The sequence below is a fragment of the Dipodomys merriami genome, unplaced genomic scaffold (genome assembly GCF_024711535.1).
Source record: "Dipodomys merriami isolate MVZ:Mamm:240054 unplaced genomic scaffold, mDipMer1.0.p SCAF_271, whole genome shotgun sequence".
Classification (NCBI taxonomy): Eukaryota; Metazoa; Chordata; class Mammalia; order Rodentia; family Heteromyidae; genus Dipodomys; species Dipodomys merriami.
In genome coordinates this window covers 1,486,025-1,502,649 of record NW_027204171.1, presented here as the reverse complement: position 1 = coordinate 1,502,649, position 16,625 = coordinate 1,486,025, and the positions used below count along the sequence as shown (strand labels likewise).

The window sequence follows — 16,625 nt, the reverse complement described above, 5'->3', positions numbered from 1 at the left end:
TGAAGTCCAGTGTTCCCTCTCTCTTCTAATTGTGCACCTCTGTGTGTATGTGTTTGTGTGCATGTGTATGTGTGTAACTGCATCTGTGTGTGTGTATGACTTTGAAGGCTGCTTCTCAGAGGGAAGAGTGAAATTTTCTCTCCACTGGTAAAGTGTTTCTCGTGTATTTAACATAATGAAAATCCCTCCCTGAGCCGGGCACTGGTGGTTCATGCCTGTAAATCCTGGCTACACAGGAGGCTGGGAGCTAAGGATCACGGTTCAAAGCCAGCCCGGGCAGGAAAGTGGCGCTGTAGCTCAGGGTGCTGGTGTTGAGCTGAAGAGCTGAGGGACAGCGCCTAGGCCCAGAGTTCAAGCCCCACAACCGTCACTGACGTTAAACGGGAACCAAACAGTCCTGCTGTAAATTTGCCTGCTCTGTGATGAATTTGATCATCTCTAGGAGACTCTTTATGGACAATTCACATTCGTGAGGTCCTTCATCGCCAGGCCCCCAAACAGTGGGCTTGTTCTGGTAGTATCAAATTTGATCCTTCTGGCTATTTCTAAACCTATCCTGTGCTTTTCATTCTTTGGCCAATGAAATAACTAAAAAGGAACGTCTGGGTGTGTGGTGTTCCTGTGGCCGGACGAGTTCAACTTTGCTTGACTGTGTCTCTGAACTTCTTGTTTGGTTTGCTGCTGCTACTAAGGCTTGAACTCTGGGCCTGGGCGCTGTCCCTCAGCTCTTCAGCTCAAGGCTAGTGCTCTACCACTTGAGTCACAGCGCCATTTCCAGTTATCTGGTGGTTTATAAGAGTCTCCAGGACTTTCCTGCCCTGGGGCTGGCTTTGAACCATGATCCTCAGATCTCAGCCTCCTGAGTAGCTAGGATGACAGGCGTGAGCCACCGGTGCCTGGTGGAAATGTTTGCTGTATTTTCTTTTAGAAAGAAAAAAAAAAATGAAAATTTCAGAAAGCTTTCAAATCTGAAAAATGCAAAGTAAAGGTATTTCTCCAATCAATGAGAGTTCCTAAACAAAATAATTATTATTATAAAAATCTAGCATAAATATTAAAATATATTTTATATTAAAATAGTATTATATATTATAATATTTATATTATATATTATACTACTTCCTATTATATTATATATTAAAATAGTTATATACATTAAAATATAAGTATAAAATAATACTTATTATTAGTCTTATTCTTGATGATAATGATGATGACAGGAAGAAACAGATAGCCTAAACCGAAAAAAAAAATCTCTTCTTACCATTTTTTTATCTTCCCAGGACACCTACCCGACCCACAGCACACACAAGAGAAATTTCTTATTATTCCCTCAGAAAAATAAAACTACGAAGTAAACAGGGACTAAAAATGACCCTGTGCACTTAATTGCACATTTAAAATCTTCTCATTTCTTAAAAAAATACACATCCCTCCCCACCCCACCTCCCCGCCCCCACGCCACACAGCTCCTGCTGAGTTGATTGGAGTTCACAAAATAAGTTTATTGTATATAAGAAAGCACACAAGCAGTCCAAAGAAAGGAAGGGAAAAAGAACACATTCACAATACAGAAATGACACAGGTTTGGTGCAGGAGATATTTCCCCCCACGCTTAGGGGATTTGTTGTTGTTGCTGTTCAGTTTTTTTTTGTTTTTTTGTTTTTAACCAATATCATCACCTGTTCAATCCATAGCTGATTAAAAAAAACAAAAACAAAAAACCACCTTCTGACCCTTTTCCGAAACGCATGATCAAAATGTCCTACCTAAGTAGGTTTGGGCTTAGTCTCTCCAATACAAGCCATCCGTGATACCTGACAAGGATTTGGTCACAACCACCCTGATTCTCAAGCACAAGACAAAAAGGACAGTATTTGGGAGCCAAAAATGCCCAGGGCTTGGAAATATTTAAGCACAACCCTTTCCCCACACACACACAAAAAAAGAAAGCCTCTTATTCCTTTCCCAAACAGAAGTCCTCTCCCAGTAGAAGTGAATCCGGGCTCTATTCGTGAGCTGACATTCCATTCATATTGAAAGGTGTTTTGTTTTAAAGAAAACACCAAAGTTCAGAAGAAAGTGAGCCATGAAATGGGAAGACAATGGGGAGAAGGAAAGGTTATTTTACATAACTACAACCTGGCAAGTTGTGTGTGTGTGTGTGTGTGTGTGTGTGTGTGTGTTCTTTTTGCCACCTGACATAAGAAAATGCAGACCTCTTCTTCTTCTCCTCCCTCTGCCTGGCTTTTATGTAAGATATTTACAGAACTAGATCGGCCTCCTGGAAAAAAAAAAATCATTCATTTTCAAAAAACATGTCAAGCGCAATGGTCGCTGATGCTTTAAAAGAAAGAAAGAAAAAGAAAAGTTTGGTGGGCTGGGTTTTTTTTCCCCCTCTCTCTTTCTTTCTCTCCAAAACCCTTTTGGGGGGGGGGAGAAAAAAAAGAAAGAAGGGGGGGGAAGCTTGTAGAGCTTTTATAGAATTCATCAGTTTCTCACGTCGGGTGAATCTGTGCTTTTCTGTTTGAAAGGGTCAACGTGAATTGGTTTTTTTTTTAAATCCACCTTCCTGAAAACATTTTCATCTCTGAGTCTGCGTATTCGTTTCTCTGGCTTTGACAGCGCTAGTTTATCGGACAGCCCAAGCTTGGTTAACTCATTCATAGAACCTGTGAACTAGGATAAATACAGATGGACTAGAATAAATATAAAATACCCATATAATACAATCTGTCAAGCAATTAAAACCCCTATGGACAAAGGATCTCTGAATTCTGCAAAATCAAATGATAAAATTAAATTCCCACTCCTTTGATAAGGTTCAATCATATCTGCTGTCATCATTGTTGTTGTTGGAAGAAAGAAATTTACAGACATGCACCTACCTTTACAATCTGGAAACTTCTCTTGGAACATATATATGTGTATATAATATATATATATATATATATATATATTTTTTTAGCACCTGTTTTGTATACACCAAACTCAACCCTTCTCAGTTCCTTCCCAGAAAACTTTGAATTTTGTACATGAAGCTGTTCATGGTGACCAAAACCAAAACCAAAACTTTAAAGTCCTAAGGTATTCCACTTGCAAGCCAATTTCAGAGCCAAAGACGTTGTCTACTGAGTCTTTCCACAAGTCCGAAAGGCATCCACAGGGATGAAGAAAATACACCAGAAGAATACACCAGAATGCCCTGGCAAATACCCACAGCTGTCTGTTGGAAAGTCACAGAGAACTCTTCATACATAAGCAGTAGATCCTGGGAGCAACTCTCCCATTAAGCTTTTGGTCTTTATTATTTTTGTTTAATATATATATATAAGGTGTCTATTGTATTGTTGTGGTTGTTTCCAAGACAAGAGATTCAATGGGTGACACTTTTTGCTTCCTGGCTGGCGCTCCACCACCTGAGCCACACCTCCAGCCTCTCCTTTTGCTTTCTGGACGGACACCTGTGGCCAAGATCTCTCTCTCTCTCTCTCTCCTCTCATGCAGTGGCTCAAGTTGGGTGCTGGCCTGTGTGGGTGATGGGCTGGATTTTTTCTAGGGACACATCCGTGTCGTAGTCGAGAATGACCGAGAGAGCAGGGGACAATTTCTCTAAGGGTTTGGTGGCCCCGGTGACTTCGTCTTTTTTTAGGTCCTCAGAGCCCACGGAGTGTGGGATCAAATACACCAAATTGCTCTCCTTGGAGATGGATCCTCGCGGCTCGTGGTGGCTGGAGAACATGGGCCCTCCGTTATTATTGATGCTCATCGTCTCCATGGCATTGTTGGTGGCAGGGCAAAGCCTGTAACAGCCCAGAAGGGTGGAGAAGGCCTTCTGGAAATCGGCGTTGAAGGCGTAAATGATGGGGTTCAAGGAAGAATTGGCCCACCCGAACCACACGAACACGTCGAAGGTGATGGAGTCCACGCAGAAGGACTGCGTCTCGCCGGATTCACAGAAGGGCACCATGCAGTTGGAGATGAAGAAGGGCAACCAGCAACACACGAACACCCCCATGATCACCGACAGGGTCTTGAGGACTTTGGTCTCCCTTTTAAAGGACGTCTTGAAGGAACTCTCCGACTGAGAACAATCCACGGGGTTCCCGTTGCCCGTGGCCACTTGGCAGTGTTTAGCGTGGACAGCTGCTTTCTCCAGGGCCGAGATCCGCCGGATCTGTTTCTGGGCGATTCTATAGATGCTCGTGTAGGTGACGATCATGATGATCACGGGGATATAGAAGCTGATCAAGGAAGAGGAGATGGCGTACGTCCTGCTCAGCCTTGTGTCACAGTTATCATCCGTGGCTTCTTCGGCCACCAGCGTGGTGGCATTGCCTTCCGTGGGGCCAGGGGGTTTGGCTTTGTGCCAGCTCAGCTGGACGGGGATGAAGGAAATGAGGACAGACAGCAACCAAGCCACGCTGATGAGGATAAATGCCACTTTGGGGGTCATTTTCCTCTCGTACTGGAAAGGGCTGGAGATGGCCCAGTAGCGGTCCACGCTGATCACACACAGGTTCAGAATGGACGCCGTGGAACACATGATGTCAAACGCCACCCACATGTTACAGAAAGAGCCGAAGGGCCAAAAGCCAGCGATCTCGGCCACAGCTTTCCAGGGCATGACCAACACGGCCACCAAGAGATCGGACACGGCCAGGGAGATGACAAAAAAGTTTGTCACCTTCGATCGCAGGTGTCGGAAGCGAATGACGGCCGCACAGACCAGCGTGTTTCCCAGCAAGGTAGACAGGATGAGGACGGACAGAAAGCATGCTGTAAGGATTCGGAAGGAGAAGTCTCTCTCCACCACCACGCCGGCTCCATCCATGCTGGAATTGTTGAGATTCATCTTCCCTCCTCTCCCCCCCTCCCCCCAAAAAAGAGGGGTGTATGGGGGGGCCGATCTGGGCTTGGATGCACACACACACACACACCCCTTCCTTGAGTCAAGGAGAAAACAATCTCCTAGCAGATCCGACAAAGCACTTCACTCACCAAATAACCCCTGGCACAATCAGAGGTACCCAGACACCGTAGGCCTGAGATCATGATCGATCAGGGGGACCCCTCACCTCTCCCTGCCCATCAGATTCAGCCTGTCCCTGGGGCTCTCTACCACCGTCTTCTGAGTCCCTTGTCCCAAGGCGTTGTCACAAGCATCGGTTGGTTTCTGGGTTTCCCCCCCAGGAAGTCACTCATCTTGGGATCCATGCTAAACCAGCCAGTCACAGATGTCCGGGATGGAGTCAGTCCATGGCGATCGCCTGATGGTCAGGATGGTGACATCGGGTGTGTGTATGGGGGGGGGATTGGCCCCTTGGGCTGCCCGGTTCTGCAAACGCATCCCCTTTCCTGCCTTCCAGCTCCTCCGAACACCCTAAAAAGAAATAATCATAGTAATAGGGAATTAATTGCTTTTTCTTGCTAAAGCAGAGGGGGTATTGATACTGATCAAGAGGTAATGAAGTAGATCTGTGGCCCCAACTGGCTTGAGCAGGCCCGGCAGGGTCAAGACCATCACCTACCTGTGTCTTGAGAGTTGGGGGGCGAGGGAGAAGGTGATGGTCTCTCTCCAAACGCCCCTGGAGCTAAGGATCAGATCAGGACAGGAAGCAACCCCCCCCCCCACGCTTGATGTGGTTGAAAAACGAAAAGAAAATCACCAGCCGCGATTGTGGAAAAAGAAATTGGGGGGGGGGTGGAGAGAGACACCCAGATAAATTCCCCGATGCGTAAAAAATCACCAAAGGATGGTTTTGGAGATGGTGGGAGAGAGACAGAGACAGACAGACAGACAGACAGACAGACAGACAGACAGACAGACAGACAGACAGACAGACAGACAGAGAGATCTTAGATCAGGTACCCCAAAATAACGGTGGCAAATTGCAGCTCCAGTGGGGGGGGAGCAGAGCAGGATCCAGGGAGCAGGGCGGTGGCGGGGCGGGGAGGGGGGGTCCCCCAAACCCCTTCCCAGGGAGTCTCCTGGCTGGGTTTCCTGGCTTTCCTCCGGTGACTTCCTCCCGGTGTGGCTCTCTCCAGAGCCGATCCTGGAAGCCGGCACCGGCCCCGCCTGGGTCTCCCCCCCTCACACACACACCCTGGGGGTGGGGTGGGGGTGGGGTGCAGTGCACCCCAAGAACCCTCCCCTGCCCGCCCCAAGAGGGCGGACTGCGCGCTTGACTGACAGAGTTTGTCAGACACAGCCACACGTGGTTCCCCTCCCCCCCATCACCCTGGGGGAGGGGGGAGGGGGAAGGGGGGGCAGGGGAAAAGGGGGGTGTCAGGGGGAGGGGGCTGCTGCGGGCAAAGTGGGGAGGTGAGTGACCCCCGAAACTCCTCTGCAGGATGCCAGGAGACACAACCCCTTCCCCTGCCCAAACTCAAGCAACTTAAGCTGCAATCACCGCCGCCCCCAAAAAAACAGAAACGCACCCCTTTTTCCCTTCCCTCTCCCCTCCCCAATTCCCCATCCCCGCGGCCCACTTCAGGACAGCCATCTGGCCTCTGGATGGGGGGAACCCCAAGTTCTACCCAAAGCACCACCACAGCCAGGCTGGGGTGGGGGGAGACACTGGGTAGCCCCCCCTTTTCCCGCCCCCCCCCCGTTTTCTCCACCCCGCTATCCGCAGGTACTCACCACGCGCTGCGCCCCAAGACCGCCCAGGTTGGAGGGCGCGTCCCCCCGAGCCGCGGTCAGACAGACCCGACTGTCTGTCGCCTGCACCCCGCGCCCCGCGAGCGCCCCGAAACCTCCACCCCGTCCCCCCCCCCCCAGCCATGCGCTCCGCGCGCGCGCGCGCCCTCTGCTGACGGCGCCCGGACACTGCACCGACCTCCTCCGCCCAGCCCGCCAAGCCGGGATCCGAACCCCCGGCCCTGCGGCTGCTCCCTCCCCACCCCACCCCACCACCGACCCGGGGCCAGGCCAGGAGCCTCTGGGGGGCCACGTTCACGGGTGGAACCAGCATTTCCTCGTGAGCCAAGCACTGGAGAGGAAAGATGGCGCAGACTCAGAAACCTAGCCCGGGCCCAGGGGGCTCCCGCCTGCCATCCCAGCTACTTTAGAGGCTGATCGCGGTTCGAAGCCAGCCCCCCCCCCCCCGGGGAAGGTCAAAGTCCGTGAGACTCTGATCTCCGACGAGCAAAAGCAAAACAGAAGTCAAACGTGGAGCTGTGGCTCAAGTGGTAGAGCACCAGCACTGAGCAAATATAAAGCTCAGGGACAGGGCCTAGACCCTGGGTTCGAGCCCCAGGACTGGCACACACGCAAAAATTAAATACAGATAGATAGACATACATGTATAGAACTTTTCTGATGCCAGTATATATAATATACAGTATATATAATCCATATCTATGTACTAGGTATCTGTGTTTCTGTGTATCTATGTATACAACACACACATACACACACACTTTATTTTTTTCTGGTCCTGGGGCTTGAACTCTGGCCTGGGCGCTGTCCCTCAGCTCTTCAGCTCAAGGCGAGCGCTCTACCACTTGAGCCACTTCCTGTTTTCTGGTGGTTCACTGGAGATCAGAGTCTCATGGACTTTCCTTCCCCGGGCTGGCTTTGAACTGCGATCCTCCGATCTCAGCCTCCTGAGTAGCTAGGATGACAGGCATGAGCCACTGATGCCCAGCAACACCGATGTAGAGAGAAAGGCCTAGAAAGCCAAGTAGAAAATCAGGCATCTTCCCAAATACAGAGACAAGGAGAGAAGATTCAGGAAAAACTCCTGTTTCCTGGCTTTGTTTCTCATTACCAGAAGAAAAGACACTGAGCCATTTCTCTTTGATGCTTGGACACTTCTGACACACTGGATCTCTCTGGCCTCTGAGGGCTATAAGAAAAGTAAAATAAAATGCAGCTCAAATCTCAGGGCTCCACTCTGCACCAAGTGTGAATTTCAGAGGAACTGACAGTTTGGCTGGAGGTTTGAAAGTTATTTACTTTCTTTCTGAGTTTTTTTTTTTTTTTTTATCAGTCGTGGGGCTTGAACTCTGGGCCTGGGCGCTGTCTCTCAGCTCTTCAGCTCAAGGCCAGCGCTCTACCACTTGAGCCACAGCACCACTTCCGGTTTTCTAGTGGTTCATTGGAGATAAGAGTCTCACGGATTTTCCTCCCCAGGTTGTCTTTGAACCATGATCCTCAGATCTCAGCCTCCTGAATAGCTAGGATGACAGGCGTGAGCCACCGGTGCCCAACTCTTCCATTTTTGTTTTATAGAGCTCCCCTATGACCCAGCAATCTCACTTTGGGGCATTTACCAAAGGATCACAAACAAGACCTCACTAAAGCTACCAGCACAACTATGTTTATGACAACATTATTTACCATAGCAAAGATATGGAACCAACCCAGATGCCCCTCAGTAGATGAATGGATCAAGAAAATGTGGTATAGATACACCATGGAATTCTATGCCTCCATCAGAAAGAATGACATTGCCCCATTTGTTAGGAAATGGAAAGGCTTGGAAAAAATTATATGAAGTGAAGTAAGCCAAGCCCAAAGAAACATAGGTCCCATGGTTTCCCTTATTTGCAATATCTAGTATATGTATGAGTCAAGCAGAAAAGGTCAGATAAGGTGATGTTAGGCGAAATGAACCCCAAGATAAGGACTCAAATGGTTTTTCTTTCTTGCAATTGTTTCTAACATATTTATAAGATGATTTCTTTGTTGCTTTGTATGTCCCTCCTCCACGGTATAACCCCTGCTTTCACTGTATTTGATGATGGTATAATTTGGGGAGGGGAAGGGAAAAAGCAACTTGTTTAAATAGGGATACAGGTGGACCCATTGCAATAATGAGATGTACATTATGTCGAAAAATGAACTTTACAACTTTGGCTGGGGCGGGGGTTAATGGGAAGGGATGGGAAGGGGAAACAAAGGAGGAGGCAACAATGCTTGATAAGAAACGTACTCATAACCTTGCTCATGTAATTGTAACCCTTCTGTACGGTATTTTCAAAATAAAAAATAAAAAAACAATCTTCCCCTTCTTTGCCCAGTTCCAGGGGCTCACGCCTGTCATCCTAGCTACTCAGGAGGCTGAGATCTGAGAATCCCAGTTCAAAGCCAGCCTAGGCAGGAATGTTTGTGAGACCTTATTTTTCCCAATGAACCACCAAAAAGCCAAAAATAATGGAGCTTTGGATCAAGAGGTAGAGTACTAATCTTAAGCCAAAAAGCCAAGCAAGACTGTAATGCTCTGAGTCTAAGCCCCAGCCACAGCACCAAACAAACAAAACAAAACAACAAACAAATTGTTCAGTCTTGAGAGATTTTTGGAACCAGTTTGTCCCAGACTAATCTTTGTACAAAGCTAATTCTTTCCTTGGGGTTGAAATGGTTATAAATGCTGTCATGAAATCCATAATTTTTTTTTGGCAGTTGTGGGTCTTGAACTCAGGACTTGGGTGCTATCCCTGAGCTCTTTTGCTTCAGGCTAGCGCTCTACCACTTTTGAACCACAGCCGGTTTTCTGGTGGTTCATTGGAGATCAGAGTCTCACGGACTCAGGCTGGCTTTGAACCACGATCCTCATATCTCAGCCTCCTGAGTAGCTAGGATGACAGGCGTGAGCCACCAGCACCCAGACACCCATAGATAATGTTGACTGCTTATTTATTATTGACCAGCTATTATGCTCCGTATTAAAATGACACCTGTGAGCCTAGATCACATCTTTATCCTCCAAGAGTTAATTTCTCAATGCTAAACGACAGATCGCTTTTGTATAAGCACAATATAAAATTGCCATGAGATTCAATTTGCTTGAAAGCCAAAATGAAGGCACTTACTCATAAAAAGTCATAACCTCTGGTGAGTCTCAGAAACAGAAAAGGCAGGCTAATTCACAGAAATGGTTTATCCGTGTCTATACAATTGGTTTAAGTCACTTTAGAGTGAGGCATTTTGAGGCCCTTTTGAGAAACAGGAGGCCCAAGGGAAGGTGTTTATTTATCACAAAGAAACGGCTGGAATGAGCTCTTGGGACTGAGAATCAAAGCTCTGTGAGACAGAAAAGCCAGGAATGGCTGGCACCAGTGACTCCCGCCACACACACACACACACACACACACACACACACACACACACACACATACACATGCATGCACGCCCGCACACACAGATCCTGTGTCTCTGGAATACTATACAGGTCAGTACAGGTAAGAAAGTGTTACCTCGAATGTCATTTTGTTTGGTGACCCCTTTTTGGCATTGTCCCAGCCCAAGGTCTGCTTTTAGCTTCTGGTGAAGACACCCCCAGATTCCTTGAGGGGTCGGGAGGAGAGGAAACCCCTGGGGTTCTTTCTTGAGTGCTGTCTCATGATCTGATGCGGGCAGCTTCACCTCAGCTGCTGAGCGGGTGAGATGCTGACCAGAAACAGAATGACCAAATGACCCCGCCATACGATTTGAACCTGGATCTGAAGCAGAGGAGGAGGAGGAGGAGGGAGGAGGAAGAGGGAGGAGGAAGAGGGGGAGAAGGAGGAGGAGGAGCAAGAGGAAGAGGAGGAAGAAGAAGAAAGAAGAAGGAGGAGGAGGAAGAAGAAGACAAGAAGAAGAAGGAGGAGGAGGAGGAGGTGGAGGGGAGGGGGAGGGGAGGGGAGGAGGAAGAGGAGGGGGAGGGGGAGGGAGATGAAGGGAGAGAGGAGAGGGGAGGAGGGAGAGGGGGAGAGGAAGAAGAGAAGCAAAAGAAGGAGAAGCATCTTTCGTATTTTATTTTATTTTTTTGGGGGTCCGGTCATGGGGCCTGAACTCTGGGCCTGGGCGCTGTCCCTCAGCTCTTCAGCTCAAGGCTAGCGCTCTACCACTTGAGCCACAGCGCCACTTCCGGCTTTTTTCTTTTTGCTTATGTGATGCTGAGGAATCGAACCCAGGGCCTCAGGCATGTAAGGCAAGCGCTCTACCACTGAGCCACCTTCCCAGCTCCTGTATTTTATTTTTATTTTTATTTAAATGAACTACAAGCCACTGGGTTCACTAGCCTGGCTGACCAAAAAAAAAAAAAAAGAAAATTAAATATAAGACATCTCCTGGGTGGGCTGGGAAGGTGGCTCAGGGGTAGAGTGCTTGCCTAGCATGCATGAAGCCCTGGGTTCAATTCCTCAGTACCACATACTCAGAAAAAGCCAAAAGTGGCGCTGTGGCTCAAGTGGTAGCGTGCTAACCTTGAGCAGAAAAAGCTCAGGGGCAGCGGCCAGGCCCTGAGTTCGAGCCCCAGGACTGGCCAAAAAAAATATCTCCTGGGTTTTCCTGCATATATTCTATCTTATTATATATTAATATATCGATTATATAATATATAATTGTGTAATACATATGCACATATATAAAACAAGCTCCACTTCCATCTTTTATGCTGGTTCATAGGAGATCAGAGTCTCACGGACTTTCCTGCCCGGGCTGGCTTTGAACCGGGATCCTCAGATCTCAGCCTCCTGAGTAGCTGGGATGACAGACGTGAGCTATGGCACCAGCCAGTGGGTGATCCTAAAGCCCCATGGCAGGCCTGGGTGGAGGCCCTGTCCCTCACAGCCCTGTGGAGCCAGCACCTCTGTGGCCTGTGTTTCCCAGAGGAAAGTTCTAGAACAAGAACATTAGCTGCAATGCTGGCCTGCTACCACCATCTATCTGCCGGCCAGGGAGCGTCCTTAATTTACATATTCCACGGGAGCATTCGTAGCTGTCATTGCTGAGGATCCCTGATGTTCCGGTTGCTTCCCTGTGGCTGACCCTCACCCTGGGGTCACCGTGGGCCTTTCACTTTGATAATATACTTACAGCTTCTTTATTATTGTTGTTGTTATTAGTAGTAGTAGTAGTAGTAGGTTTTGTTTCTCCAATATTCTTTCCCTCCTTCCCCCCCATGGGTCAGCTGAAGCCTCCACCCCCCATCCCCAGTCAGTTTACTGCTCCTGGAGGCAGAGAATGGACAGACACCGCTGTCCCCCCCTCCCCAGCTCAGCCAAGAGGAAGTGGAGGCCCCACAGAGGAGGCCCAGAGATTTGCTGGATGGCACAGAGGGAAGGAGATGGTGAGGCTGGAGGCCTGTGTGCCGCCCAAGCCCGCCATCGCCAAGAGATGGCCGCCTGTGTCCACCTCCCGTGACTGGAAAGCTGAGGGAGGGGAGAGACAGAGACAGAGACAGAGACAGACAGAGAGAGAGAGAGAGAGAGAGAGAGAGAGAGAGAGAGAGAGAGAGAGAGAGAGAGAGAGAGAGAGAGGTTTGATTCTTAATATGGAAGATTCCAGAACACCAATGATTACCTCTGCTTGGTCCTGGTGAGGGCCTACAGGTCATTTCTCAATGTGGCAGATGGTGACAAGGTTTGGGGAGGGGGGAGAGAGAGAGAGAAGGGGGAGGGAAGAAGGGAAGGAAGGAAGGAAGGAAGGAAGGAAGGAAGGAAGGAAGGAAGGAAGGAAGGAAGGAAAATGGAAGGGAGGGAGGGAGGAAGGAAGGAAAATGGAAGGGAGGGAGGAAGGAAGGAAGGAAAATGGAAGGGAGGGAGGGAGGAAGGGAGGAAGGAAGGAAGGAAGGAAGGAAAATGAAAGGGAGGAAAATGGAAGGGAGAGAGGGAGGAAGGATGGAAGGAAAATGGAAGGGAGGGAGGGAGGAAAATGGAAGGGAGGGAGGGAGGGAGGGAGGGAGGAAGGAAGAAAGGAAGGAAGGAAGGAAAGAAAATGGAAGGGAGGGAGGGAGGAAGGGAGGAAGGAAGGAAGGAAGGAAGGAAGGAAGGAAGGAAGGAAGGGAGGAAGGGAAAGGAAAGGAAGAAGGGGAGAGGGAGGGAGAGAGAATGAGGGAGGGAGGAAGGGTAGAGGAAAATAACTCTCCAAACCACACAGCTTAATCTGAGACAAAGATTCAGGATCATTACCAAAAAAAAAAAAAAATAGATTTAAAAAAATGCTGAAAAGCATGAAAAAACAAATTCATAAACAGAAGCCAAACCGTCCTAGAGCCCCAAGTATGGTTTTCCTTCTAAAGCCAGAGTTAAGGCCCTGACTCGCATGGAGGCCAATCAAAGGAGGAGCAAGAGATGACGCCATTAAATCAACAACTGACAAATTACATGGTTCATTCATTGGGTCCCGGGATGGCAAAACACAGTCCCCAAGGTGTAGGGTTTTCTGAAGCAAAACCTGTTTTAAAATGTAGGTTTTGTGGTTGGTACCACATAATAAATATCACGTGATGCTCATCCCTGCTCAAAGGACATCTGAGAAACTAAATTAATTAATTAAACTGAATAAAAAACTGGCCTCAGCTCCAGTGGCTCACCACCTGTCATCCTAGCTACTCAGGAGGCTGAGATCTGAGGATCAGGGTTCAAAGCCAGCCCGGGCAGGAAAGTCTGTGAGACTCTGATCTCCAATGAACCACCAGAAAACCGGAAAGTGGCCCTGTGGCTCAAAGTAGTACAGCACCCTCCGTGAGTGAAAAAACTCAGACAGTGCCCAAGGCCTGAGTTCAAATCCCACAATCATCAACAACAACAGAAACCAAACCAAACCAAAACTGGAAAAGCTTGTTTGCAAAAGGAAAAAAAAAAAATGAAAACCTGTGTCTCGCCTGCCCCCTGTCGGCCATCTCTGAGAGTAGATTTTTGTTTTTATAATTCAGTGGTACAAGGGAGTTTCATTTTAACATGTCCAATTATGTATTTAGTGCAGATTTTTTATTTTGTGCCAGTCCTGGGGCTTGAACTCCGGGCCTGGGCGCTGTCCCTCAGCTCTTCAGCTCAAGGCAAGTGCTCTACCACTTGAGCCACAGCGCCACTTGTGGTTTTCTGGTGGTTCCTTGGAGATCAGAGTCTCACAGACTTTCCTGCCCTGGCTGGCTTTGAACTGTGATCCTCAGATCTCAGCCTCCTGAGTAGCTGGGATGACAGGCGGGAGCCACTGGTGCCGGGCTCAGTTTCTTACCTTAATTAGTATGAAGCAGTTGACATGCAGGTCTGTGTGCAAGGTTGTATGACTCATGCCCAGGCCTCCAGCTGTTCCAGCCAAGCACCCCCCCCCCCGCCCGCCCCCCAAACACCTTGGCCAGAGGTCTGTGATGCCCAGAAAGCCAGTAGCAGCCACCGCCAACCAAGGCCTAGCCCAAACCAATGTTTCTTTGGAATGCCCTGGGGTTTCGTGGTTTATTGTGGAGCTTGCTTGCGGCCATGGAAAATGGATACATTTGTAGCACCAGCCCTGGCCATCAGCCATGGCTTTGTAGTACTTCTGCCTGTTAAAGACATTGTGGCAAGGTTTTGTGTGGTGTTTTGTTGCCTTGGTAGGTAGGCAACAAAATTTGTACACTGTACCCCCCCTCCGCCCCCCAGATCCACCTCCACCACTTGAACTATGCCTCTGGCCCAGTATCTGCTTTAATTTAAATTGCTTTAATTTTAATTGTCTGTTCTTTTCATCCTAAACCAGACTCAGCTTTTCCCGCCGCAGGTAAAAGTCAGTCACCATGTTTTACTTTGTTCACTGACTGAGATGAGGGGTTTTTTTTGGGGGGGGTGTCACCCTATTTTAGGCTCTGGGATTCGATTTCTTGCACACGCCGGCCTCCAGCCCCAGTCCTCCAGATCTCTGCCTCCTACACCCGCTGGGATTCCAAGCTTCGCTGAGCTTCCCAGGGCCGCATTTCACAGGTGAAAGTTTTACACTTGTTTTCAAACGCATTTCCTTTTCTAGAGGGAAGAACTCTTTTGGGGGTGCTGATGTGAGGGGGGGGGGCTGCATGTTGATCTTGTTTTCCTTTTTTAGTTTATTCATGGTGTGTGTGTGTGTGTGTGTGTGTGCCAGTGCTTGAACTCTGGGCCTGGGCATTGTCCCTCAGCTCTTCAGCTCAAGGCTGGTGCTCTACCACCTGAGCCACAGCACCACTGCTGGTTTTCTGGTGGTTTATTGGAGATCAGAGTCTCAAGGACTTTCCTGCCTGGGCTGGTTTTGAACCTGGATCCTCGGGCCGCAGCCTCCTGAGCTGCTGGAGTGGCGGGTGCCTGACTCCATCTTGGTGTGAAATCTTTTGAGTCCCACCTGGCTGCTGGTTACACATGCAGAGGAGTTCCGAGGCTGAGGCTGTGTGAGGTCTGGCCTCTGGAAGCCCTTTGTCACTGAGCCACCGCCCAGCAAGAACGAAGCCTGAGCTCGAACCCAGGACAGAGAGGGAAGCGTGGAAGGTGAGGGTGGGGCAGAGGAAAGGGGGGGGAGAGAAAAAGAGGCAGGCAGACAGATAGACAGACAGACAGACAGACAGACAGACAGGCAGACAGACAGGCAGACAGACAGGCAGGCAGGCAGGCAGGCAGGAAGACAGACAGGAAGACAGACAGGCAGGCAGGCAGGCAGGAAGACAGACAGGAAGACAGACAGGCAGGCAGACAGGCAGACAGACAGACAGACAGGCAAGCAGACAGACAGGCAGACAGGCAGACAGGCAGACAGGCAGACAGACAGGCAGACAGGCAGACAGGCAGACAGAGAGGCAGACAGACAGGCAAGCAGATGGACAGGCAGACAGGCAGGCAGACACAGACAGGCAGACAGACAGACAGACAGGCAGGCAGGCAGACAGACAGGCAGACAGACAGGCAGACAGACAGGCAGGCAAGCAGACAGACAGGCAGACAGACAGGCAGGCAGGCAGGCAGGCAGGAAGACAGACAGGCAGGCAGACAGGCAGACAGACAGACAGGCAAGCAGACAGACAGGCAGACAGGCAGACAGACAGACAGACAGGCAGACAGGCAGACAGACAGACAGACAGGCAGACAGGCAGACAGAGAGGCAGACAGACAGGCAAGCAGATGGACAGGCAGACAGGCAGGCAGACACAGACAGGCAGACAGACAGACAGGCAGGCAGACAGGCAGGCAGGCAGGCAGGCAGACAGGCAGACAGACAGGCAGACAGACAGGCAGACAGGCAGGAAGACAGACAGGCAGGCAGACAGACAGACAGACAGACAGACAGACAGACAGGCAGGCAGACAGGCAGGAAGACAGACAGGCAGACAGACAGACAGGCAGGCAGACAGGCAGGAAGACAGGCAAGCAGATGGACAGGCAGGCAGGCCGACAGACAGACAGGAAGGCAGACAGAGAGGCAGACAGACAGACAGACCAGCAGACAGGGAGGCAGGCAGAGAGGCAGACAGGACACGTGCGCAGGGGCAGCCCGGGCCAGGCCAGCCAGGCCTCGCGGCCCCGCGGGAGCGCGCTTGGGAGGGTCTCGGGAACGCGGGCGCCTGGGCTCCGGAGTGCGGACCTGCGCTGGGGGGGCGGGGGCGCGCGCTGGGGCGGGGACGCGCTGGGGCGGGGACGCGCTGGGGGCGGGGACGCGCGCAGGGGGCGGGGACGCGCAGGGGGCGGGGACGCGCTGGGGGCGGGGACGCGCTGGGGGCGGGGACGCGCGCTGGGGGCGGGGAGTTGCCCTGGGGGGACTTGCGCTGGGGGAACGCGCGCTCGGGGCGGGAACGCGCTCCAGGTGGGGGCGCGCGCTCCTGGACAGGCGCTAGGGGGCGGGGACGCGCTGGGGGCGGGGACGCGCTGGGGGTGGGGACGCGCTGGGGGCGGGGACGCGCTGGGGGTGGGGACGCGCG

At 50.4% G+C, this 16,625-nt stretch overlaps 1 protein-coding gene across 2 annotated transcripts; it reads right to left on the bottom strand.

Moving 5' to 3' along the window:
- Window positions 1-1,492: 1,492 nt before the first annotated feature.
- Drd1 (dopamine receptor D1) lies at window positions 1,493-6,717 on the bottom strand. Of its 2 annotated transcripts, none has more exons than XM_070036549.1 (2): window positions 6,647-6,717; window positions 1,493-5,383 (listed from the first exon to the last, which is right to left on the bottom strand). In XM_070036549.1, the coding sequence occupies exon 2, from the start codon at window positions 4,853-4,855 to the stop codon at window positions 3,512-3,514; it is 1,344 nt and encodes a 447-aa protein (XP_069892650.1). In that variant the 5' UTR covers window positions 4,856-5,383; window positions 6,647-6,717; the 3' UTR covers window positions 1,493-3,511. The 2 variants fall into 2 exon arrangements, with proteins under 2 accessions (XP_069892650.1, XP_069892651.1); XM_070036550.1 differs by lacking the exon at window positions 6,647-6,717 and adding an exon at window positions 5,873-6,021.
- Between the last annotated feature and the right edge of the window lie 9,908 nt (window positions 6,718-16,625).

Bases quoted from the DNA above. Each gene is read 5' to 3' on its own strand.
- Drd1 (XM_070036549.1), bottom strand. From the start codon at position 4,855: ATGAATCTCAACAATTCCAGCATGGATGGAGCCGGCGTGGTGGTGGAG.